At 36.6% G+C, this 21,088-nt stretch overlaps 1 protein-coding gene across 3 annotated transcripts in view; it reads right to left on the reverse strand.

Annotated features, from left to right (window-relative positions):
• The window catches only part of PACRG (parkin coregulated), a 503,222-nt gene that overhangs the window by 237,603 nt on the left and 244,531 nt on the right, over nt 1-21,088 (reverse strand). For all 3 annotated transcript variants that reach the window (XM_046670359.1, XM_046670358.1, XM_046670357.1), the window contains exon 4: nt 1,481-1,630. In XM_046670359.1, the coding sequence (XP_046526315.1) occupies nt 1,481-1,630 (150 nt within the window). The remainder of the gene's footprint in view (nt 1-1,480; nt 1,631-21,088) is intronic.

Genomic DNA, 21,088 nt, shown 5'->3' on the forward strand with positions numbered 1-21,088 from the left:
TTATATCTATCTCTATCATCTGTACCTCTATCTCCCTCAAGTTAACTGGAATCTAAATATAATTGATGAACTTAGAGTTTATTTTATGACCCATAATTGAAGACTGTGCACACATGTAGTCAATGCCAATAGTAAAAATATAAATTATGAATAAAGAATATTTAAACAAGTATTTTCCAGAAAGTAGAAATGCTGTTACTAAAACTTTCATTTTAGACCATAAGAGACTCAATTACTAACATCTGATTTTTACTTTCCTGAAAGAGTGACCATCTTGTCTTAATGTCCACATTAGCTCTATAGCTTTTAGATATTTCAAAGTGGATATCAACTCATTCAGTTATGAGCATTCTTAATCTCCCATAACCCCAGCTGAAGTCCTTTTTACTGAGTATGTTTAATATTAAACATATAAGTAAGTCCTACTATTGAAAGACAAAGACCATCTGAGAAATCCATGATTTCCTGCATAGTCTGCCTGATTAAGCAGACTAACAGCAATTTAGGAATAATATGAAAAATCCTGATTCCAAACAGAAGACTTCATGAGCTCGGAGCTGCCACACACAGTGTCTTGTTTGATTTTTTTTTTTTTTTTGTATATACAATAAGGACATCACGTTGCAAAATTTTCATGCAGGCTTCCACAAAATTACTAATTTATTTACATGGCTGTCAGGAATTAACTTCAAACGTTGACTTCACTGTGCATATGAGAAGTATGGAACTTCAAAGTTAGGAACATAAAGAAAATTAGATTCACAGCATTTCAAGAGCCATGAAAGGAAAATCATACTCTCAATGAACAGATGCATATCCACTGCCTGCCAAGAGATCACCGAAACTTGCTACTACCTTTGTTAGGGCGAGGCTGATTCCTCTGAGCTCATGAGTGCTTCCAAAGGCTTAGAGATAATATATTTTTTTTTAAATAAATGGATCAGGAAGCATAGATTTCTAATCAGTACTCATCATCAACTAAGTAACTACAAAAGATCTATTTTTTTTTAATGGGAGAACATGCATTAAAACTCTCCAAACCACCCGCATCAGATTTTAATAATATTGCTTTAAAAAATTTATCTTAAGCCAATTAATCATAACTGACTACAGTTTTAACAGGAAGTACCAAAAGGTAGAATTACTATCAAGAGAAACGACAAACTGAACACCTACTAATAGATTCAAAAGACTATTAAAAAACTTTACAATTTAATTATTGGAAGATTATAGAACCGCTCCAGTGCTTCCGAACTGAGTAAGTAAGCTGTACGTATGAGGAGTAATAAATGAAATTGTTAATTTTACCATTTCCCTAGGGAGTAGCAGAAGAAGGGTGGGAGTTACGCTATTTAGATTTCCAAATGCATCTTGGTTTATATGCAATCATAAATCCTTAAATGTGTTGCTAATTAACTCTACTTCAAACCACTCCCTTTTTCAGGGCTTAAAAGACATTTTGACTCCTGGGATAACTCACCATTCATATTCTTAAAGATGTTCAGGATGGGGAGGATTTGACGGTAATAGGGCACCAAAGCTTCACCCACCATCTCAGCTGACACAACTAGATGCTGGAGGACTTTGAGAGTGACGCAGATGACCTGTCGGTTTCGGAGGTTCAGAGCATCTATATGGTAGGAAAAGAAACGAGTGAAAAATAAAAAGCATTAATTCCTACAATGTTAAATTGGAGTCATCTCGTAGACCATTTAATTAAATTGCACTCTATTGGGGATCACCAACGGGATGAGCCTTTATTATGACAGCTTTGAATGATGCAGTGCAGCCCTTAATGTTATAGACAGGGTCTTGTTTGTCTGTTATTTGTTCTCCCAACTTGTACCAGTTCCTCACCAACCCTCTTCAGAGAAGAGGCTGGTGATGGATAGGTAGCATGAAAGATGAAATATTAGTTAGTGTCACTGAAGTTAAAGGACCCCATGAAGGTTGACAACAGATAAATTTTTATGCACAATCCCTTTCAGTTAATAATCCATGCTATTCTTAAATTTGGGAAGAGGGGACTGAGTATGGTGTGTGTGAATAGAAACTATAGGCTGGTTACAAACATGGAGAATATTCTTGGTAGAAATGAACATAAAGTGACTATACATAGACTCTCGAGAAAGTAAGGAAGAAAAGTAAGATTTTAAAATGCTCAGAACTTTAGAAGGGATCAACAGTAAATAACTAATAGACTACAGGAATACAAAATGAAAGAACAATTCCCAATGCACAGTGACAAGCTGTACTGCAGAGACAGGACAGGAGACAGCAAGTTCCTAGGTGTTCCCCTACTTCCAGGGTCTGGAAGCCGCCATTTGCACCAGTGGGGAACGCAGAGGGCTGGGGATCAGGACACTGATCTTTGGCTATATGAACTCTGCCAACTCGCCCACACTCTCTTGGTCACAGTTTCCTCAACCATGGGATTGATATCATGGGAACCATCTATGATAGAAGGTCAAAGGTGCAGACTGTGCTGACCTAGACTACTCCAAGACAAAGTCAAACACTCTTATTCGTAAGATGTTCTATTTTCTAAAGAAAAGATTGACTTTGACCTTAACGTGAGTGTCTTTTACGGATGGATCAAAGGAACTAGGCTGTCAAAAGAGATGAAACCATGGTCAAATACCTATAAGGCAGTCCTGATGTTGTTCTTGAACTCCAGCTCAGATTTCCAACAGCCCAGATCTTGCCAGCATCTTAAATTTAGTTTGTCTCAAAGATGTTTCCCCCATAAACTTTCTCTTTTAACCATGTTTCCCATATTTAGTAATGATACAATCAGGCTCCCAGCCACCCAGGGTCAAAAGCTATTTCTCATCTCTCACATTCCTCATGTTGCAAACTCATGTTGTTCTGCCTCTGTAGTAGCTCTTGAATTTCTGTCCTCCTCCTCCTCCTCATCTCCACTCCTCTGGTCTCTCCATCCCCACTACCATTCCTCTGGTCCTGGGTCTCCATCCTCACCACCTCTCCTCTGGTCTGGCCCTTGAACTCCTCCACTGGAGCACTGTCATGCCCTCCTAGCTGGCCTCCCTTCTTTCTGTCTTTCTCCACTTCTCCAATCTGTCTTTTCACACTGCTGCTGGATTAACCTTCCTAGAGCATATCTGATGATCTCATTACCTACAAAGAGTTGAAGAGTCCCCTATCACTCCATTTCCTATGAGATAAAGAATAGACTAGCCAGGCACAAGGATGACAGTTAGGATAAGTTTGAACCAAACTGAATTCTCAATTAAAAATTTAAGCATATAAGGTATCATTTAGTGGTTTCACGGCTATTTCCTCTGGAATCACTAGGAAGTTTTTAAAAATAAAATGTGGTCAGCTTCACTCCCTTCAGCAACAAAATGGGAGTTGGGGCATAAAAACACCTAAGGGCAGTGCCACCACTTCTGCTCCGGTTCAGAATACATTCTTGTTTGGTTGAAAGTAAACACAAATGCAATGGATAGAGATGGTTCAGCTTTAACTCAGAGAACCAATCTAAATACAACTATGGAATTCGATTGCATGATGGCTCATTACTACAGCATTTAGATACACAGCAAGCCATACCATATATTCTGAAAAAACAACTAAAAATAGAATTCAATAATTTAGCCTAAAAGCTTTAGTAATGAGATATTTAACAGCAGAGCTTCAGAGAACCATGGGAACGTGAGAGGGAGAAGGGCATGTTGATTGTCTCACGGTGGCCCTTTTTCTGGACTTATCCAATCTAAGAGTTGTTTTGTCTTTTCAGGAAGCCAAGGATTGCTAAACCCTGCCTGCTGACCAAGCTCAGTCTAACAGAAGACAACTGGGAGCTGGCAGAAATGTTGTTCTGAGGATTATGGACTGTGGATATACTTTCAAAAAGTCTGTCAACAAAGCTCAACATGTTTAGGTTTCAGACTGCACAGATTTGTGTGATGGTTAACGCTAACAGTTAATATATACTGAGCACCTCTATATGCCAGGAATTAAACTGAGCACTTTACATCTATTAGTTTACTTAATCCTTATTTGTGAAAATATTTATTAAGAATGGATTAGGTGGCAGTCACTGTTTTAGGAATTGGAGATACAGAAGTGAACAAGGCAGATACGTGATAGATATATCTGAAGTGAACAAGGCTTATCCCTTTGGAACTTATAGTATAGTATGGAAGAATATATTGAAAAAATAATACAAGTGTGATGAGTATTCATAAGAAGGATAGCGTATTCTGAAAGCAAATCAAAAGGGCTGTTTGAACCCAGTCTAGAGAGTAGGGAAGGCTCCCAGACACAGGGACAGATCTAAGGGATGAATAGAATGTGACCTGGGTGAAGAACATTCCAGGAGAGGGAATAGCATGCTAGGGACTGTCCCCTTTTGGATAAAGGAGTCCTCCTTTACCGCAAGGTCTACTCCAGCTCATGAGGATAAAGACATACTTATAGATGTGGGACCAAAGCCCCAGATAGCATAGAAACAGTCTTCTAAATGGTTTATCATTGTGTATACATTTTCCTTGGCGTCATTTAGAAGTGATGGGAAGAAGTATGTGGATGTATGTAGATATGTATAAAAGGAGGGTGAGGTTGTAGTACTTTTTCCCAAGCTAAAAGATCCATAGGTCCCATCTTGCCATATCAACCAAACAGAATCAGATGTTTAAGATCCTGGGTTTCTGCCTTTTCTCTCTACTCATCCCTTCTTCCTACTCCACTTTTTAAAAAGGACTCATAGCCACATCCAGCTAAAGTTTGATAAACTCCTTAGTGAGGAAGGATTAGACATTGAAACAGAACCACATGGGTGTGTTGTTTGTATTTTTTTACACATTAAAATAAATGTATTATTGTGTGCACATAATTCTCATTTCAATTTTTGTTTTCTTTTTCAAGAAAGACTTTCTGTTGATACTATAAAGTCACAAGTAGGAAAAACTATTGAAGGTATTAGAAGAGATAGATATATGAGCATGGCAGAGCCCATTTGGTGACTGCAGAAAAGATTTTGGTAGTCATAGTGTCCACTAAATGCTGGCTTATCACAGTGTTCATCTTTTAGGGTGTACATGCTAAAGCTTGCACTCAAACAGGCTCAAGTATATATGCTCATCTGTTACCAATGTTAGAGAAGAGTTTTGCCATATAGAATATATTGATTAAGGAGTAAGTTTTACATATGTGTGTGTGTGTGTGTATATATATATATATATATATATATAACTCATATATACATATATGAGCAATAATACATAAACTTTTGTTGATTAGGTTTATGCTTATAACTAACTGATCACTTTGGGGTAAATTAATAATCTCACCATGGATAGTAATAATAGCTATTAAGAAATAATTATTTCATTTCATTGCAACCCCAATTGAATTAACATGATTGTGATAAAAGTTATTAGGTTGACAATGACTGAAAGTAAAATGCCTGAACCATTACTCTTAACAATATCTAAGATGGAACTCTGAGTCCTCCTAAATGACCAGGAATGGCTCTAAAACCTCGGCAGTTGCTGTGAAATTAAGCCAGGGCATGCACTATAAAAACTCCTTAACTTCATCCAAGAGGGATTTTTTTATATTGCCCATTTCCACTTCACTTCCTCTATTTTTCTTCCTCATTCTTGGGGAATTAAGATAAGCCATTAAGTTGAAGTCTTTTTGTTCTGACTGTCCCAATGGAATTAAATAAAAAAGAAGTCGTTTTTTTTTTTTTGAAACCTAGTTCTTTCCCTTTGAAAAAGTATGTTAACAGATATAAAGAGAATATGATTCTGTAGCTTGAAAGAGAAGAAATGTGTTTATTCTTGTATTGATGGGCCTGAAAGCTATTGTCAAGACATAAGTGAGGACTTTGAACTCAAGATTTAAGGTTTTGAAAAGGGTCTAACATAGGAATCTACTGACATTATAGATCAACCAGTGGAAACTTTCTATTCAGAAAATTGGATTTCTATTGTACTGCTTACTGCCTTCAAGTATAATCAACAAGATAGAACTTCCATATATATAGAAAATTGCTGAAGAATAAGGAAAAAATAATTTAAAGTCAAGGTGGTAAAACATTCACCTTAGATGGTTATAAGTTACATGTATGATATTCTCAAGCATAAAATCCACCATTGCTATGATCTTTGCAAAGTGAGAATATTTTCTATTAGATATGATTCCCTATTGTGGAGTCAGGAAACCTGGAAACATTTCTATCTCCTCTTTTAAAGCGGGAGACACCAAACAAAGCGCAAAAGCAAACAATAAATTCTAAAAAGTATTTTTGACATATGTTATAAACGTTGACATTCTTGATATACAAATAGCTATCACAAACCACAAAACGGCTGAGTCTGCTAATTAAAAGCGGGCAAAATATATGAATAGATAATAACAAATTAATAAATGCAAATGAACAATTACCCATCTAGAATGTTCAACTTCATTGGTAATCAAGTGTCATAAAACACTACTTTATAATTTTTAATATCAAATAACAAAGTTTTTGAAAATTTAATACTCAGTGGTGGAAACAGGATTAGGAAAAGTGGCCCTCTCACAATACCATATTATAAACCATCGCAACCTTTCTATGGTAATATGTATGTAACATTCGACCCAGCAATTTCACTTCTCAGCAGTTAGTCTAAGGAAGCATGCAACTGTGCAGAAAGAGTTATAGAAAAGATGCTATAAATAGTATTGTTTATAATTAGGAACAATCTAAATGTCCCCCAAACAATAGATTGTTTAAGTAAACTCCAGTATATGGATACAATGGACAATCATAAAATTATTGAAGTCATCTAATAAAAAATATTTTTAAAAAAGAAAAATGCTTATAAGATGCAGGTGAGTAAAAAAGTAGGTTAAAAGCATATTTTCATTATAAGAATAGAAACAGTGAAAATATTGGAAATTTGTATACCCAGACGCTAACAGTAGGGACTATCTTTTCTATGGTCTTATGTAGACACAAGATCTTATTCCATTAAAAAAATACTATTTTTACATTGCTTTTAAAAGTTATCAATATATTTTGCATATTTCCCTAAAAATATTATTATGATTGTAACTTTATTAAGTTTTATTGTAGCAGAATTCAAACACTCTCTCTTTATCCTTTCTCAATATTTTCTTGGTTATTCTTAACCATTTATATTTTGAGACAAAATTGTAAATAATTTGGTCAGGTTAAAAAATATGCCTGGCACTTTGATAAAAATTCCAATAAATTTAGAGAATAATTTTGGAGAAAATTGTCATCTTTACTACTGAATCTTTCAACAGGGACATGTATCTCTTTGATTTTTTTGTGTCTTTAATTAAGCTCCTCCAAAAATCTTTGCAGTATTTTTCATGTAGATTCTGCACAGTTTTTTAAAGTTTTCTCAAAGGAATTTTATATGTTGCTACTATTTGTGTAAGATCATTTTAATCTCAATATGCTTTCTAAAAATTATTGATAATACACACATAAAAACTTATGATTTTTGTATATTCATTTATAATTAGTTAACTTAATTCCCTTACTGGTTCTAATTGTTTTTAAGTGAATTGAATTGGCCTTTATAAGTAATTATATTATCAAAAACATTGCTAAATTTATCTTTTCTTTCTAATATTTATTTTTTGTTATATGACAGAGACCAGAATTCTAAAAGAAAATATGGTGTTATAATCTTAGGAGTTGACATTTTAGTTTTTGAATCATTCTTATTTATTTTGATACCTTGTACAATTTATTTTTATGTTATTGTGTAAAATACATATAATGTAAAATGTCATTTAATCATTTTTAAGTGGACTATTAAGTGTCATTAATTGTATTCACAATGTCAGACAATTATCACCACTGTCTATTTCCAAAACCTTTTCATGACCCAAAACAGACACTCTATACCCATTAAGCAAAACTTCCCCATTCTCCTCATCTCTAGGCCCTGGGAAACTCAAATCTACTTTCAGTCTCTATGAATTTGCTTATTATAGACCTTTCAACGTATTTTGTCTTATTTTTTCTGAAGCTAAAATATTTTATTAATATTCGAGATTGGTGGGCTCAATATCATGCTAGTTGAATTAGATTGAAATGAATATAAATTTTGCTAGTTGAGGGGCACTAACAATATAATCTATTAATTTATGAATTTGCAATATGTTTTCAACCCAAATTTAGGTTTCAGAATTGTAGAAATTTTTCTTCTTTCAAAACAGAACTCAACTGCTAAATAAATACGATGTGGCCTGATTTCTCACATTCTTGCCAATTAAAGGATCACAGACTTAGCCCAGCTCCTGTGAATAGAGAGTAAGCCTATAGCAAGGGTTATTATTTTTTCTTTAATTCATTGTTTTTCACTAAGCATTATACTAAAAAAGTGTCATTTTTTCCTCCATCCCATACAGAAAGGAACTATCTTTATGCAAAATTCAGATTTCCTGTCAAAGCTTTGTTACTACAAGTGGTTAATTTTTTCACTTTTTCAATAGGCAAAAATATATTCTGATGTTAGAACAATAGAATACAATTTAGTATTTGGTGGGAGTGTTAGGCCTTTCTTTCCATTAAATTCCTAGTTTTAAAGAAGGATACATAATTAATACTAGTTTTTTAAATAAGTGAACATATTCGGTTCCCAAAATGGACTCAACAATACATCACTAGCTGGATCTATTTTATGCTCACAACTTTCTTGACCTGAAGGAACCTGAAGAACAGCGTAACCCAACACACTCCTTTTCAGTCTTGCTGCAACCGAGGTTGGGCCTGAGTTTGCTCTCATACACGCTGAATTCCTCTAACAGTAACTGAGAGTCAATTTATCAATGCCCTGCTTTGTCAGGAGGCAGTGTAGTCTCTTGGGAACAACTTGCTCCCCCAAACTGAGACTGCTGGCTCAGTCCAACTTGAAGGAGTGGGGTGACAGATGCAATGATGACCAAAGGAAGCAGTTAGCCAGCCTTGGTGCCATTGTCAGAGTCACAGCAAATGACAGTCTGCTGTGACAAACAAGTACCACTTCTAAAAATTACTGTTATGTTTCTTCCTCTGGTTGGGAAAAGGTGTCCAAATTTGCCACAGCTTTAAGATAGTAGAAGTAGTGGACTTTTAAGAAGGATATCATACACACAGGCTTTTCACGAAACAAAAAAGTTGGCAGCTGTGCTACAAAATAGAGCATGGATAAATATATCAATATCCAAGAAAGTGTAGCCCTTTCTTCCCCAAAGAAGGGGTATGAAAAACGACACACTGCTAGGCTCGACCATCAATATGTGGTACAGTTCTGGTGTTGATTACTTAAGCGGGTGATTTGAGAGCTCCCAGGAAAACAACAGTGATTATTAGAAGCCAGAGTGAGCTCCCTGGAATAAGTCAGGCCAAGCTCACCTCTCATATTCTAATAAATTTACTCATGAAGGAGATCATAAACAGACTTACATCAGCAAGGCATCTGGCAAGACCTCTCTTGTAGGTGACATACAGAAACGATTGAAGAGTTAGGCTTTTTCTGTTTTTTAGTGTGTGAAAAATTGAATCCAAGTCATACGCACTGATGGTCTGGTATCAACTTGCACAGTCCCTACTGGGATACCGCAGCGGGCTATGCTTGAGATAGTCCAGTTTCCATCTAATATTTTTATTGTAACTTGGATGAAAGTCATAGAATCCAAATCTATGAATTTTGTGATGACCCAAAGTTAGCAAGTCTGTAGAGCTGTGACCATGAAAGAACAGCACTGAGGTAAAAATCATAATTTACTATTATTACCACCTTGATTTGGCTCTGTGCTAAACACTCCACTTGTATGATCCATGAGTCCTTACATTATCTCCTGGCCATTGGTTCTATAATACCCTGAGAGAGAGGAAAGAATTAAATGGCCAAAACCACACCAAGTTAATGGCAAACTGGGATCTGGTTTGCATGAGCCCAAGACCTGTAGGCTTAGACCCCACTTCCTCCCAGCATACTAGCAAGTCCTGGTGGACACGGGAGCTGGACTTGGAGCACGATCAGGAGAAATGTTCAGAGCTTCACAGTGAGCACAGACTCTAGTGTAGACTTTGAACAATCAGACTAGGTCCTGCTGGGTCCTGAGTTCAAGTGGCTTATTCTTAAAGAACAAGTCATCTCGATGGAGCTGGGTTTGCTGGCATCTTCTGAAAAAGGAAGCAACACTTTGCAGGGGTGTTATTCCCTGACTACAGCTCAGCCCTCATGTGGAGGGATGAAGATTTCCAAGATGAGGTTTTAGCCTGGGTGACCAAAAACTGTTGCCATAATCAAGACAGAATGATGAAGGTGGTCATGATGATGATGATAACAATGATGACAGTGATAACATTTATCACACTTATACCATGTGCTCTTCTAAGAGCTTGAAATGTATTATCTCATTTGTTCACTGAAATAACCCATAAGTTGGGTGCTGTTCTCATCCCAATTTTTTAAATTGAGCCTCAAAGTGGTTAACTTGTCTGACAGCTGGTATGTGGTAGAGTTAGGATTTTGACCAGAGTGATGGAATTTGTTTGTTTGTTTGAGAATGGGAAAGGGACAGACAATACGTGGTGAATTTAGTTTGAAAATACAATATTGCTATTTTTAGCTTTTTCTCTTTTTTGTCCTATTGTGTTTTTCTGGCATGCACAACTATAATCTCCATTCCCGCCATTTTTGTCTTGTTCATACATTTTCCTTATTCATTTTCCTTATTCATACATGGCTTGGCCTGATTTCGACTCCCCCTCAGAGGTCCAGAAGGAATCTTTCCTTTGGCAAGCGACTGGGTAACTGTTCAAATACTTCTGAGGCTGTCTAATCTCTGCCTCAGATTGCCATCACCTTGCATCTGCTGAGATGTTTTTTCTGTATAGGAATTCATGTAGAATGACACCGGTTCTTATATTATGACTTGCTTTAACGGAGAATTAAAAGTGGTAAGGTAACTGACAGGTTAAATGTGACAGAAATGGATAGAGAGGAAGGGAGAGAGAATGGCAACCATTAGATAGTGGGATTTTACAACCCTACCTGGCTATGATTGCTCATATTCAACACAACACTTATCACTTAATAGGCTTGCTTGTCACCTGACCTGGACATTTCTCACTAATGATCACAACAACTCTCTGACATACGTATTCATTCCCTTATTTTGGAGATGAGAACTCATCTCCTGAGCTCAAGGAGCTGGATTAATTTGCAGAAAATGGTAGAGCCAGTACTAGAACCCAGACCCAGGTCTGTGGCTCTTCCAATGGCCACGCTAATTTCCAGAAGACAGAGAAAGAAGGTCTTTAGCATCAGCTGCTGAAGGTTCACAAGAAGGAGGTGACTTCCTCAGAAAACGGATGTTTTAAGCTATAATCTTCCAGATTCCATTTCCTTCAATAGTTATGGATTCTCATTTGGGAATCTGAATTGGTCAGCATGGGCTAAGTTTGCTGCAGCAATAAATTAACCCTAAAATCTCAGTGGCTTTACACAGAAGGACTGTTTCTCATTCAGGGTAGGTATGCAATTCAGGTCAACATGGGGTGAGGAGAAGAGAGAGTTAGAAGACAGCTTTGGGTGAAATGCTTAGTTTGCAGGGAGTACATGTCTTCCATTCACAGCGCAGCGGCAGAGATAGTCCCATGGTTCCGTACAACTGAGAAACGCTGGGGAGCAAATAGATATTTGGTGTTTAGTAAATGCCTCTGCTGTAGAATTCATGTTATTTTGGGAAGCAAACTCTTCTCCCTTTCCCTACCCTGTACTATGGGTAGGATGCGTGATCTGCATTAATCGAGGCCATGTGTTCCATCCCCCTGGACCACAGTTCAAAGCTGGGCATGTGGCCCTGGCTGGTATAATCATAATAAATCTTTGACTTTTACTTTTTCTGGAAATTCAGGGACAATGACACTTGCATTTTCCTACAGGAGTAAATAAGTAAGCACATAGTCCCAGGATCTACTTAGGGCATCCTGAGGCCAAGAAGTGGGCCAACTTTAAGATGACCTTGCATAAAACAGAGCAGAGAGTGACAGTGGTGACCTGCCAGATTAAACTGCACCTGAAACGGGACCCATCTCTGGATTGTTTAGTTATGTGAGTTAGTAAGCAAACCTGCAGTTTATGACAATTTGAGTCAGTTTTCTTTGTGAATCTTGTAACCAAAATAATCCTGAGTAATACACTTCCTTTCCATACTTTCAGAACTAATTAGATTTTTTCAACTTAAATTAAAAATTATCTTTTTTTTCAATAGTTATCACTTCAAAAACAATTTACCTGGAAAATTTCAAGACATATAAGTAAAATTATTAGATCATAAATGAAGGATAATGCATTTCAGTTGTACTTGCTCCTTTCTAATTAAATAGAATTCTCAAAACAATTTTTGCATTGTCACACGGATTCTCATATTTTATCCTTACTTGGCATATATATTCTCTTCATTGGGTGTTCTTTAACAAGAATATTCAGCTTTTGAAAATGTTATTGTTCAAGTTTCTTTAGCTGTGTCTGTGCATGTTTGCCCTTTATAGCTGGCTGACCTCAACTCATTAGAGCTCTCCTAATGAGGCCACTGTCTTACGTTCTGTCTATTTGTAGATGAGTGACATTTCTGCATTCTTCAGAGGCTGAGGTCACCTCGCCGCCTAATAGATTATCTCACAAATGTATGTTACTGCTTATAAACAAAAAGAGGCACATAAGAGAATGTAGATGAATAAACAAAAACTTACTCTTACCACTTAAGTAATTTCTCCGATAAATGGAAAGCATTATACACTATACTCCTTATTTGCTGTTTCATATCAGGGATTTTACAAGATAGTTTTTATATAATATGCAGTACAGTGGCAAGCCCAAATGGCCACTTCACACTTTTGGTTATGACACCTGTACAAATTTCAGTATGGATGGGAGGTATGTCCCTGATTGAATTACTTTTGCAAATATTTTTATGCATCTACCACGTACCAGCCATCACATTAGATGCTGTGGGAATATATTACTTTCTAACATTATATTCTAAGTGACAGAGAGAGGAAGATACAAAGTTCTGTGGGAGAGGGAAAGTGGGGGTGGGAGAGGACTGGAGTTAAGATTAGGGAGGGAGAGGAGAATCAGACGAGATTCCACAGGAAAATTCCTACTGGAGCCAGGCTTTGGATGTTCTGTAACATTTAGGCATTTGGGAAATGAGAATGGGCATTCCCGAAAGAGAGCAAAGGTATGGAATGAGAAGAGTGAAAGGCAAGTCCTAAAGCACAATCAGTTTGGCTAAAGCATGGGGTGAATGAAGAGAAGTAGGAAATTAAGTTGAAAACATAATTTGCAGCCAGATATTTAATGGGAATCCTTGAATGTCATGCCAAAGAATTTAAAGTAGGCAGAAACTGGAGGAGAGTCTGTCCTTGAAAGATGGCAGTGCCTCAGGTAAGATCTATGAGTTGAAAGCTTGTTTCCGTAGAGCTAATGTAAGTGGCCTGGGCAGAAGGCGGGAGCAGGTATACTGGCTTGAGGTGTCAGAGGAGAAAGCTCTGCGCTGGCAGAGCAGATAGAAAATTAGGGGTAAGCAGATCCTGGAATGCAGAGACCCACAGAGGAGGTACACCAAAAATCTGCATGAAAACTCTGCCTTACTTGACGTGTAAGGATTACAGACATGGTAGAGATCTCAGTAGGCCCAGATGATGAGCAGAAGCTGGAAGATGAAAGACCTGAAGATGAAAGAACTTTGGCTGCTGTTCATCGGAGCGGAGGCAAATTTTGGAGTTTGTGTTTAACAGGTTAATCATCTGTCAGAATTAGAATTGACGTTCTTCAAAAGAATGTAACAGGATCCAGAGACTCTAAAATATATTATTCACAATGTCCATGTTAGGATTGCATTTTCTTGTCCCAGTGAGGTTGGCTGGGCCCTGGACTACATCTGGCCAATGAGTAGTGAAATGTGTTACTTCCAGGATGGAGCATTTCATCGCCAGAGAGAGACTCTTCTGAGCTCTTGTTCCCTCTGGTGCGATGACCAGCAACATCTATGACGGGCCCTAAGTAGCTACAATAAACAGAGCCCCCTTGCCAACCTTCCATAGGCATCAAGCGAATGTGAGAAACAAAGTCACTTACTGTTTTAAGCTTTTGATTTTGGAGATTGGCTGTTACTTCAACATAACCTAGCCTATTCTGATTGATAAAATTTCCTTCATCACATTAAGAGAATTCTCTTCTATTCTTAGTTTGTTTCAAAAACACAATGGGTGCTGAAATTTATTTGGATGCTTTTTTACCATCATTTGAGATGATCATATGATTTTGACCCTTTAATACCCTTACATAAATTGCATTAATTGCTTTTTCTAATGTTAAGCCAATCTTCTAGTCCTAAAATAAAACAAACTTTGTTTTGAGGTACTACCATTTTTATATATTGATGGATTCAGTTTGACAGTAATTTTGTTTAGAAAACTTCATTGATGTTCATGAATGAGAGTGTCCTGGAAGTTTCCTTCTTGTAATGTCCTTGTTATTATCAAGGTTATGCGAGCCTCATAAAGTTAGTCAAAGTGTGTATTCTCTGTTTTTATTGTTTGAGGAAATTTGTTCAAGGCTTGAATTATTTTTTCTGTAAGTGTTCAGAACAACTAACCATGGAAGTTATGTTAGCCTTGAGTTGTCTTCATGTGGGGGATTTTAATTACCAAGTTAATTTCTTCATTTGTTATATTATTGTTTGTATTTTAACTTGTTTTGTATTTTTTCTGATGTCAGTTTTGGTAAGCTACATTTTCCAGAAATTTGACCATTTCATTGAAATTTCAAAGTTTTAGGGATAAAGTTATTCATTATATCCTATCATGATATTTTCAATATCTGTAGGGTCTGTATGACATCCCCCTTTTCATTTCTGAATATTGGTGATTTATGCCTTCTCTCATTTATTATTTATAAGCTTTGCCAAATGTTTATCAATTTTATTAATTGTTTCAAGGAACCAATCCACATTTGGTTTTCGATTCTCTCAATTGCATGGCTGTTCTGTATTTTTATTTTATTATGATTTTATCCTAACAATTTATTCTTCCTTTGATTTTCTTCTATTGTTCTTTCTCTCACTTTTTGAGATGGATATTTAATTTACTATTTTTTTTTCCTGAAACCATGTTTAAGGCTATCTATTTTCATCTAAATACAGTTTTACCATGTTGTATATGGTAAATATTGTTTTTAATTAAAAAAAAATATTTTTAAAGATCGGCACCTGAGCTAACAACTGTTGCCAATCTTCTCCTCTTCCCCCGACCCCGCTTTTTCTCCCCCAATCCCCCCAGTACATAGTTGTATATTTTTAGTTGTGGGTCCCTCTAGTTGTGGCATGCAGGATGCCACCTCATCGTGGCCAGATGAATGGTGCCATGTCCACACCCAGGATCTGAACTGATGAAATCCTGGGCCGCTGAAGGTGGAGTGTGCGTACTTAACCACTTGACCACGGGGCCGGCCCCTGGTAAATATTTTAACGTAATTTTTTGTGATATTGTGATGTAATATCCTTGTAAGTTTTTAATATGTAATTTTATGTAATGTTTTCATTATTGTGCAGTTAAAAGTCTTTATGATTTTATTATAGTTACTTATTTGACCACTGGGATATTTAGAAGTATGTGTCAATTTCAAAACATATGGGAATGTTTTAGTTATTGCTTGAAAAAATTGATTTCTATCATAAATTGCATTTTGGTTACATGATTTCATATTATTTGTATGATTTCCATGCTTTGATTTTTTTGAGACTTGTCTTATGGCCCAAGATATGGTGAATTTTTGTAAATGTTCTATGGGTGCTTTAAAAAAAAGTCATTTGCAGTGGTAGAGGCAGCACTGAGTTTTGGTAAAGAACAGATGCACCTTGGGAGGTCCAGATATGGTTCAAATTCTGACTCTACCATTTGGTAACTGTATGACACGGATATATTTCTTGAATTTTACGTGCCTCAGTTTTGTCGTCTGTGAAATGAGGATTATAGTAGCTGCTTCTTAGGGCTGTTATGAGGATTGAATGATATGATTCCAGGAAAGCACATAGCCCACTGACAGCTTTCAAGACATATCAGTTGTGGTGGTTTTCTTGCTACTGTAGTGGGAAACATCACCATTTTCTAAGTTTTTGACAATAAATTGTGAAAAAGAAAATAATATGTAGATTATTTAAATAATATTATCAATACATTTTATAAAATAAATATATACTAAGATCTATATTGTATAGAGGATTCACTTTCTTTTCAGCCTGCATGATGACAGTAATTGAGCATTCTTAGAACCTAATAAAAAATCTCAGCAAATTCCCCAAAATGAAATGTAATTAGGGGGAAGGTATATTCTCTTGTCATAAAGCAATAAATACAAATAAAATAACAATGAAAACAATCTCTAAATAAGTGGAAATTTTAATGTATTACCTTTGTTCAAATAAATCATCAAAACTACTAATACAAACTATTTACAATATAGTGGCATGGAGAAACAGAGCAAAATGAATGGAATTAAATCAAAACAGAAGCAAAATTATAGCCTTACATGCTGTGATTACCAAATGAGGGATAACGAAAATAAAAGTAATACACGTGTAACCCAACAAGTTACAAAAGCAAAATAAACAAAAAACTTAAGGAAAACAAATAAATCTACTACATCAAAAATTTATAGGGGCCGGCCTGGTGGCACAGCGGTTAAGTGCGCACGTTCCACTTTGGTGGCCCGGGTTTGCCGGTTCAGATCCCAGGTGCAGACATGGCACCGCTTGGCAAGCCATGCTGTGGTAAGTGTCCCACATATAATGTAGAGGAAGATGGGCACCGATGTTAGCTCAGGGCCAGTCTTCCTCAGCAAAAAGTGGAGGATTGGCAGCAGATGTTAGCTCAGGGCTAATCTTCCTTAAAAAAACACAAAATTTATAAACAAACAGAAATAAGGTAAGTCCTTTAAAAAAGATACAAAACATAAGGTATAGAAACCACTGGCTGACCTAATAAATAAGAGAGAAAATATAAATGCATAATATTATCCCTATGTATAGATCAAGCAGCAATACCCCATGGGATAAAGCAACTCGCCTCAGGTCCCATGGTGACCAAACGGTGTGGCCAGGATTTGAGGTTGGGTGGTCTGATTCCATAGGCTGCACTCTCAACCAGTATACTATCCCGTTGATCTATATGCAGGATAAAGAAAGTCTTAAAAGCCAGTAAAGAGGAAGTTCATTGTTACTGAATGAGTGAAGCAAGGATATAATAAGACAGAAAGAGAAAGAAAAAACACACAAACACAAAAATCCTACAAACTGAAACAAATATTCACAGAGAGATAAGAGAAGGGACATAATGTATTCACAAAAGAACAAAACGCTATTAAAAAGGAACAATAAGAACAAAGGAAAATTATAATAATAACAAAATAATCAAATTTTTGGAAGATCAAGTCAAGGAAACTTCTGAGGAAGTAGAACTCAGAGACAAAGTTGGAAATTGTGAGCAAGACAATAAAGAAATTAGAGAATCAACCCATGAGGTGCAATACATTATTAGCAGGAATTACCGAGAAGTAAGAGAAAATAGAGGCAGAACATTATTAAAGGAATAATACATGAAAAGTTTCTAGCGCTGGAAGATAAATGTCTTTAAATTGAAATTTCCCAGGACAATGGACGAAAATACAGCCTCATCAAAGAAAATCAACATGAAATTTCACATCACTGGAGGTAAGAGATGATCCAGAAGGCTTTCAGAGATTGGCAGAAACAGGCCACAGCACATGACTGGAAACTCAAACAGCATCAAGATTTTCAAACCAATGTAAGAACTCAAGAGGCAATGGAGACACAACCGCAAAATTCTGAATGAAAACGATTTTCAGTCTAGCCAGACTAAAAGTCAAGTGTGATGGTGGAATTTTCAGATACGCAAGTACTAAAAAATATACCTCTCTTGTACTTCCAGGAAACCACTAAACGATGTGCACCATAAAAATGATGAGCAAAACAGCTAAGGAAAAAGAAGTTAAATATGAAAGAGGAGTAAGAGAAGTGTTGGGCCACTTAGTCCAGATTGGAGCAGAAAGATGGAGGGTGCAAGATCAAATGTCTCCAAAAAACAAAGAAAAATCAATAGATTATCTGATGTTATGAACATCTGGAAAACAATATTCATTTGCTAGATCCTGAAATATTTGGGGAAAAAAAGTAAATATATACAAATCAAGCAAAGAAAACAAGAGGCAAGTATCATTGATAAGAAAAACAAGTTGTCTAAGGAAAGAAATGTAATCATAGCAGAAGTGTGATTTGCAGTGAACAGCATTGATGTGATCACAGCAGTGTAATAACTGATTATTGACTTAACCAAAATTGTGGCACAACTATATTGAAAGGACGGAGGCAGAAGAACGCGAGTTTGTGGAAGAGAGTTAAATTCTTATCATTTCTGGGTGACTGGCAGTTCTCCACCAAAACCATATGGCTGGGAACAATCTGTCAGAGAAACTCCAAAACCAAGACTTTTTGCTTGTGATGAGTGATCATCTCTCCCATTTATCTGCGGTCACAACATATTATTTGGTGTTCCTTTGTCATTTTATTGTTTTTTATTTTTTACATGCTACCTCGGCTTTTTGTTTGTTTTTGCCTTATTGACGGTGTTTCATTTTTCTTTCCCCAGTACTTCATATGATATACCATCTATTCTAATGTATTACTGGTTACTTTTAAGGCCTAAACACTTAAAGTTATATTTCTCTAATTATTCACATTATAAATTAAGCAGCATCTGTTAATTCCCTAAATAAAAGAGAGAAAATGATCACTCATTTATCTCCTCTCAATTCATCCCCTACCGTGTTCTCATGCCCAGGATCTTGTGGGAGGGTCTGGGTGTCCCTCCCAGACACCTTGTGAAGGTGTCTAAGCACAATCTCAGCTCCGGTCAGCCTTACCTTGACCCCACAGCAGCAGAAGCAACTGGGGGCTTGTTAGAAATATAGCACCTCAGGTCCGTTTCACATCTACTGATGTGGAGCCTGCGTTTTACCAAGGTCTGCAAATGACTCGTATGCACATTGAATATGGGGAAGCAAGGTTGTCCACTCTGGATGGGTAAAGATGGTAGATTTCAGAACTGAAGGTCAGGCAGTGGAGTAAGGACCAGCGTCTTATTGTCTCTCAGTCAAGAGGTTTATTTTTCCCCCAGAGGCAAAAAATATCAGTGAGCAGCTGGTTGTTGTTTTTAACACGTTATGGTTCGCACAAAGAGTCATGAAAATTACATCTTTTATGTGACTATCTTTATCAATACAAATCAACCCTCTTTACATACTTGAAACTTTCTTACGTTAAGTTCTACTTTCCCAAAATTAAAACATCTACTCCTGCCTTCTTGTTTTTATTTGTCCAAATATATCTTTTGTCTTTAAAACATTTGTGTTATTTTTTTTATATATAGAAAGAGAGTTTATATACAGATTTTGTTTTTCATGAACCAATTTACAAGTTTATTTTTGTATCTGATATATTTGATTTCCAGTTTTTCACTTTATTTTGTGCCTTTGGCTTTTAGCAGTTTCTTGCTGTCTACTGTTATCTTCTCCATTGATTTTGAAGGCTTATACACAATTTCCGGGGGTTTTTAGATGAATTACTGCAAAATTATTATTTGACAGTTTATGCAGTTTTGAAACTTTTTTCTATGAACTGTTTAAACTTAACTCCAGGTTTAGTGGCTCTTAATGCTAATTGCTTTTCAAACTACGACATCCTCATTTCGGGGTTCTTCATGACTGCTTCATTTTGGGGTTCTTGCTCTGCTCTCTGATAGCTGGAGCACAGCCTCAGTAACCTTTTGTGTGCCGGGCAGGTGGCATTGACACTTACTGAGTCCATGAGTCTTTACTCATATGACCAGGATGAAATGCACCTAAGCTGTTTCTTCCCCAGGTCTCTAAAAACCATCCCATCGACGTCTAGAACCTGCCGTTGCAATCAGTCTCGGCCCCCGTTTCTGTTATTTCTTGGCATGTAGCCTTTTTGTTTTCCTGTCCATATGTTTGAAAGGTTTTTCTTTATCTTATAATTTAAACTTTTTGACAAAATGTGCCTAGATGTGGGTCTCTCTTCACTGATTTTCTTTAGCTTGCAATGAGCCTTTTGTACTTGAAAAATAAGGGATATTTTTCGTCTCATGAAATTTCTTTCAATCTCTTCTGTCCTTATCCTTTCTATTCCTGTTGTTTTGATGTTTTCTCTTGGGAATCTCTATACATTTTAGCCCTGTTTGTGTCCTATGTCCTCCACTTGTACTCTTTTCTAATCTTATTTTTATACGCTTGTCTTTTCTGAGGGAGAACTTGATGTCATGCAGTGGATTATTCTCTATGCCTGTGTGCGGGTGCTAATTCTATGATGGCGTCTTTAGTTTCCTTTCTCTCATTCACCATTGGCTTATTTTCATTTGAGTCTCGTCTCCTCTTGTGGATTTCTGCTTCTGTATTATGGAGGCCGTAACTTCCTGAATCCTGAGGATGGCAAACAAATTCCTACAAGATTCTTCTGGATCCCATACTAAATGTTGTTGAGGTTTTCTTTTCCTCTGATTGTTCAAGATATTTCCTTCTCTGTGTGTAAGAACCTTTTTGAATGGTCCCATGTGGCTGTGTTATTGTTCTTGTTCTATTGAGGAGGGAGATTCCCAAACACAGAGTTTGTGGACTGCTCTTGGTGCCTCTCTGTCTACCGGGCCACTACTGGAATCCCCTTCTGAGTTTAATATGCGAAGCTTCTGGAGGCTTTTTCCTGGTATTGCTCTGTTGGATTTTGACGGACTTATGTTTTCCTGACTGGATGGAGTAAGTGAAAATCTACAATCCACGGTTCAGATTACTAAGAGGCTCCTCTCATCTCATCCTCGAGTACAACATTTTGCTGTTGACCTCAGCAATCAGTGCTCCACTGCCAACCCTGATGACTTTATACTGGTATTTTTTGGAGTGTATGACCAAGAATAACTCAAGAAGGTGGAAATCAGAAAGTGGAAGGGAAA

This window comes from Equus quagga, chromosome 8 (assembly GCF_021613505.1).
Source record: "Equus quagga isolate Etosha38 chromosome 8, UCLA_HA_Equagga_1.0, whole genome shotgun sequence".
Taxonomy (NCBI): Eukaryota; Metazoa; Chordata; class Mammalia; order Perissodactyla; family Equidae; genus Equus; species Equus quagga.